This window comes from Convolutriloba macropyga, chromosome 15 (genome assembly GCF_964194025.1).
Source record: "Convolutriloba macropyga chromosome 15, txConMacr16.3, whole genome shotgun sequence".
Lineage (NCBI taxonomy): Eukaryota > Metazoa > Xenacoelomorpha > Acoela > Convolutidae > Convolutriloba > Convolutriloba macropyga.
The window spans coordinates 40,394,872-40,401,624 of NC_134482.1; the positions used below are offsets into that span (position 1 = coordinate 40,394,872).

General features: G+C 35.4%; 1 protein-coding gene across 1 annotated transcript in view; it reads right to left on the reverse strand.

Annotated features, from left to right (window-relative positions):
- Positions 1 to 272: 272 nt before the first annotated feature.
- Positions 273 to 6,753, reverse strand: part of LOC142354190 (uncharacterized) — a 51,030-nt gene continuing 44,549 nt past the window's right edge. Inside the window, exons 9-10 of the mRNA XM_075406447.1 lie at positions 6,187 to 6,425; positions 273 to 497 (exon numbers count right to left, since the gene is read on the reverse strand). Of these exons, the coding sequence (XP_075262562.1) occupies positions 292 to 497; positions 6,187 to 6,425 (445 nt within the window). The 3' untranslated portion in view covers positions 273 to 291. The remainder of the gene's footprint in view (positions 498 to 6,186; positions 6,426 to 6,753) is intronic.

Sequence of the window (6,753 nt, forward strand, 5' to 3'; positions counted from 1 at the left end):
AATTCTATCAGTTTTCAGTCGACTTATCTAAAAATGAATGAAAATGGGAATCATAATAGCAGCTAAAATTCTTCAAAATCAGAGAGTTTACAATGTAACTCTAAGATTTGAACGTTTAGTTTTGTCCAAGAGTGAAAGAGGCGTGGGAATATCCATTACTATTACTGTATCCCACTATATAAACCAAAACGGTCTTCTAAAAATACCGATCAAAAACAAGTAATTTCTGATATTTTTTGGCAAAAGTTCAAGTGGAGGGGGGGGGGGTAGGGGTGTTGAAACAGTTCGAGTTCATAATACAATTCCGTAAACTTCCACTTGGCACAGAGAGAGATACGAGTCTGAATATTCCGCCTCAATTGAAATCCACTGAGCCATGACGTCACCACAGACACTGTGTCCAAACCTGAGAGTCTGGTCAACTATCAACGTTCTGCACTTGTTCGCACAGTAGTCTTTTTCAATGCAGAGAGTTACTTCGTACGATTTTGTGAAGTCTGAAACACCACAGTTGAGGCGTGAAAGTTAAAAAAATTTCAACATTTTTCTTATTTAACTAGATAGAAAAAACTAATATAGAATTAATTCCAAGTTCTGCAGAAGTTATATTAGGAGCCAGCGCCCGTACCTAGAGATTTTAATAAATATTGCGCTAATTAATGGTACATTTTGAAAAAAGGCATGTAAAGGATAATAGCAATTAGAATAATTCATTGTAGTATAATTTACTGAAATTTATAGACAAATTGTAGCAATCAATAGTGATGTCGGGACAATTTAAACAATTCCATTCAATTTAACCCAATTCCACTTTGCCGAATTCCATTTTACCCAATTCCATTTTGCCCAATTCCATTTTACCCAATTCCTTTTTATCCAATTCCATTTTACCCAATTCCAATTTAACCAATTCCACTTAACCCAATTCCCTTTTACCAAATTCCATTTTACCAAATTCCATTTTACCAAATTCCATTTTACCAAATTCCATTTTGCCAAATTCCATTTTACCAAATTCCACTTTACCCAATTCCATTTTACCCAATTCCATTTTACCCAATTCCATTTTACCCAATTCCATTTTATCCAATTCCATTTTACCGAATTCCATTTTACCCAATTCCATTTTGCCCAATTCCATTTTACCAATTCCATTTTGCCCAATTATATTTTACCAATTCCACTTTACCCAATTCCAATTTAGCCAATTCCATTCAATCCCATTCCATTTTACCAAATTCCATTTTACCAAATTCCTTTTTACCAATTCCATTTTACCTAATTCTGTTTCATCCAATTCCATTTTACCCAAGTCCTTTTTACCAATTCCATTTTGCCCAATTCGATTTTACCAATTCCACTTTACCCAATTCCAATTCCAATTTAGCCAATCCCATTTAACCCCATTCCATTTTACCAAATTCCATTTTAGCAAATTCCTTTTTACCAAATTCCATTTTACCCAATTCCATTTTACTTTACCCAATTCCATTTTACCAATTCCATTTTACCCAATTCCATTTTATCCAATTCCATTTTACCGAATTCCATTTTGCTCAATTCCTTTTTACCAATTCCATTTTACCCAATTCCATTTTATCCAATTCCATTTTACCGAATTCCTATTTACCCAATTTCATTTTGCCCGATTCCAATTTAACCAATTCCATTTAGCCCAATTCCATTTTACAAATATCCATTTTACAAAATTCCTTTTTACCAAATTCAATTTTACTCAATTCCATTTTAAACAATTCCGTTTTACCAATTCCATTTTACCCAATTCCATTTTATTCAATTCAAATTTACCGAATTCCATTTCACCCAGTTCAATATTGCCCAATTCCATCTTTCCAATTCCATTTTGCCCAATTCCATTTTACAAATTCCATTTTACCCAATTCCATTTTACCAAATTCGATTTTACTAAATTCCATTTTACCCAGTTCCATTTTACCCAATTCCATTTTTCCCAATTTCATATAACCCAATGCCATCGTACCCAACCTGCCACTTTACCCAATGCCATTTTGCCCAGTTCCATTTCACCCAATCTTTTTTTACCCAATTCCATTTTACCCAATGTTATTTTATCCAACCTGCCACTTTACCCAATCGTATTTTACCTAATTCCAGTTTACCCAAGTCCATTTTACCCAACTCCATTTTACCCAATTCCATTTTACCCAATTCCATTTTGCCCAATTCCATTTTACCAATTCCATATTACCCAATTCCATTTTATCCAATTCCATTTTACCCAATTCCAATTTAACCAATTCCATTTAACCCAATTCCATTTTACCAAATTCCATTTTGCCCAATTCCATTTTAACCAATTCCTTTTTTCCCAATTTCATTGTACCCAATGCCATTTTACCCAACCTGCCACTTTACCCAATTCCATTTTACGCAATTCCATTTTACCCAATTCCATTTTACCAAATTCCATTTTACCCACTTCCATTTTACCCAATTCCATTTTACCCAATTCCATTTTACCTAATTCATTTTTGCCCAATTTCATTTTCCAAACTCCACTTTATCCAATTCCATTTTATCAGATTCCATTTTGCCCAATTCCATTTTCCGAATTCCATTTTACCCAATTCCAATTTAGCCAATTCCATTTAACCCCATTCCATTTTACCAAATTCTATTTTACCGAATTCCATTTTACCCAGTTCCATTTTAATCAATTCCATTTTTCCCAATTTCATATAACCCAATGCCATCGTACCCAACCTGCCACTTTACCCAATGCCATTTTGCCCAGTTCCATTTTACCCAATCTTTTTTTACCCAATTCCATTTTACCCAATGTCATTTTACCCAACCTGCCACTTTACCCAATCGCATTTTACACAATTCCAGTTTACCCAAGTCCATTTTACCCAACTCCATTTTACCCAATTCCATTTTACCCAATTCCATTTTGCCCAATTCCATTTTACCAATTCCATTTTACCCAATTCCATTTTATCCAATTCCCTTTTACCCAATTCCAATTTAACCAATTCCATTTAACCCAATTCCATTTCACCAAATTCCATTTTGCCCAATTCCATTTTACCAATTCCATTTTGCCCAATTCCATTTTACCTATTCCATTTTACCCAATTCCAATTTAGCCAATTCCATTTAACCCCATTCCACTTTACCAAATTCGATTTTACCAAATTCCATTTTACCCAGTTCCATTTTACCGAATTCCATTTTTCCCAATTTCATATAACCCAATGCCATCGTACCCAACCTGCCACTTTACCCAATGCCATCTTGCCCAGTTCCATTTTACCCAATCTTTTTTTACCCAATTCCATTTTACCCAATGTCATTTTACCCAACCTGCCACTTTACCCAATCGCATTTTACCCAATTCCAGTTTACCCAAGTCCATTTTACCCAACTCCATTTTACCCAATTCCATTTTACCCAATTCCATTTTGCCCAATTCCATTTTACCAATTCCATATTACCCAATTCCGTTTTATCCAATTCCATTTTACCCAATTCCAGTTTAACCAATTCCATTTAACCCAATTCCATTTAACCCAATTCCATTTTGCCCAATTCCATTTTACCCAATTCCTTTTTTACCAATTTCATTTTACCCAATGCCATTTTACCCAACCTGCCACTTTACCCAATTCCATTTTACGCAATTCCATTTTACCCAATTCCATTTTACCAAATTCCATTTTACCCAATTCTATTTTACCCAATTCCAGTTTGCCCAATTCCATTTTACCCAATTCCATTTTACCTAATTCATTTTTGCCCAATTTCATTTTCCAAATTCCATTTTATCCAATTCCATTTTATCCGATTCCATTTTGCCCAGTTCCATTTTACCAATTCCAGTTTACCCAATTCCAATTTAGCCAATTCCATTTAACCCCATTCCATTTTTCCAAATTCGATTTTACCAAATTCCATTTTACCCAGTTCCATTTTACCCAATTCCATTTTTCCCCATTTCATTTAACCCAATGCCATCGTACCTAACCTGCCACTTTACCCAATGCCATTTTGCCCAGTTCCATTTTACCCAATCTTTTTTTTCCAATTCCATTTTACCCAATGTCACTTTACCCAACATGCCACTTTACCCAATCGCATTTTACCCAATTCCAGTTTACCCAAGTCCATTTTACCCAACTCCATTTTACCCAATTCCATTTTACCCAATTCCTTTTTGCCCAATTCCATTTTACCAATTCCATGTTACCCAATTCCATTTTATCCAATTCCATTTTACCCAATTCCAATTTAACCAATTCCATTTAACCCAATTCCATTTTACCAAATTCTATTTTGCCCAATTCATTTTTACCCAATTCCTTTTTTCCCAATTTCATTTTACCCAATGCCGTTTTACCCAACCTGCCACTTTACCCAATTCCATTTTACGCAATTCAATTTTACCCAATTCCATTTTACCAAATTCCATTTTACCCAATTCCATTTTACCCAATTCCATTTTACCTAATTCATTTTTGCCCAATTTCATTTTCCAAATTCCATTTTATCCAATTCCATTTTATCCGATTCCATTTTACCCAATTCCAATTTAACCAATTCCAATTTAGCCAACTCCATTTAACCCCATTCCATTTTACCAAATTCCATTTTACCAAATTCCATTTTACCCAATTCCATTTCTCCCAATTTCATGTAACCCAATGCCATCGTACCCAACCTGCCACTTTACCCAATGCCACTTTGCCGAGTTCCACTTTCCAGTTCTATTTTACCCAATGCCATTTTTACCCAACATGCCACTTTACGCAATTCCATTTTACCCAACTCCATTTTACCCAAGCCCATTTTACCCAATTCCATTCTACCCACATTCTTTTTTCCCAATGCCAGTTTACCCAACCTGCCATTTTACCCAATGCCCTTTTGCCCATTTCCATGTTACCCAATTCCATTTTACCAAGTTCCATTTTACCCAATTCTGTTTTACCCAATTCCATTTTACCCAATTCCATTGTACCTAATTCTATTTTGCCCAATTCCATTTTACCAATTCCATTTTATCCAATTCCATTTTATACAATTCCATTTTACCCAATTCCAATTTAACCAATTTCATTTAACCCAATTCCATTTTACCAAATTCCATTTTACCAAATTCCATTTTACCCAATTCCATTTTACCAAATTCCATTTTTCCCAATTTCATTTTACCCAATGCCATCTTACCTAACCTGCCACTTTACCCAATGCCATTTTGCCCAGTTCCATTTTACCCGAGTCCATTTTACGCAATTCCATTTAACCCAATTCCATTCTTCCCAATTTCATTTTACCCAATGCCGTCTTACCTAACCTGCCACTTTACCCAATGCCATTTTGCCCAGTTCCATTTTACCCGAGTCCATTTTGCGCAATTCCATTTAACCGATTTCCATTCTTCCCAATTTCATTTTACCCAATGTCATCTTACCTAACCTGCCACTTTACCCCATGCCATTTTACATGTATTAAGATACTTTTCGTGGAATTTTAGAGATAAAATAGATCACTTTATTTGGTAGGGACATAGGCTCGTAATGGAACTACTGCTGCGAAATTCTTGGAAAGTCTTCAATCATTACTGATTAATGGACGGTATTTAAAAATTTTGAGAATTGTGCACCTGTAAAGCCCTGTAAATAAAGAGCTTGCTAATGCATTTGCTGGCAATTTTGAGCAGATTAACAGATTTAAAAGCAAGAAAACGTAAATAGAAATCACACCTTTAAAAGTTGAGATATATTAACCAAGAGACACTTGGGTAATTCACCCTCCGAATGTATATATTTTTATACGGTTAGAGTTTTTAAATTTCCAGGCAGTTGTGAAATGATAAAACATGAAAGAACGCCCTCATTATTTTATATCCATATAAATTCATAGAATCACCTAGAAATGTTTGCATTCAAGCTTTACCTCAGTCAGTTTCCTTTATTTCAAAACTGAATTTTTCCCTTCATTATTCAAGGAAATTTTTGTGTACCAATCTAGAAACCTGCTGGAAAACATCTACCGGCGGGGGGGGGGGGTGAGAAAAATCCCACCTAAACGTCTTTTTACGAAGTTAGTTCCTTAATCAGGGCCTTAGAGCCAATTTTTTCGACAAGTTTTTTTATTGCAAATCTGCAAACTCAATAGCCCGGGGCTATGAAAAGCTCTCACCATAGTCAAGAGGCGACAAAATTGACACCTTACTGATCGCTGAGAGCCCGTTTTGAATGTAAAACTGGACATGGAACCCTTGAGAGGGGGCAATCCAGCAGTTGCCATTAGAAGCAGATCCATCAACTGTTCTCATCAGTCCAATCTCAGTTATCGAATCATCTGATTTTGGAACCAATGTCAACTTCTCCACTGAAAATATGCAACTAAAGTCAAGAGAGTTAATTGAAACACTCCACCTGTAGGTTTCAAAATGCCAAAAGAATCTTCAGTGTCAGAAGTCTAAATGCGAGAAGTTGCTATATCAATAGCCAGAAGCTGACTTCCGTAAATTTTTGTCATTTTAGAAGGTGCGATTTGCGTGTTTTAAGTAATGGTTAGTTAACTCTGCTTCAAGTCACTGAAAACTTCTGGCGTGTATCGAGAACCGCGAAGCGGTTCGATATATTAAGTCAGAATTTCGAAGTGACTTCTGCAGAGTCACGTAACCATGCTTAAAACACGAAACGGCACATTTTCAAATGGCGAAAGTGAACGGAATCAACTTTTGGCTAAGTATCAACTTCT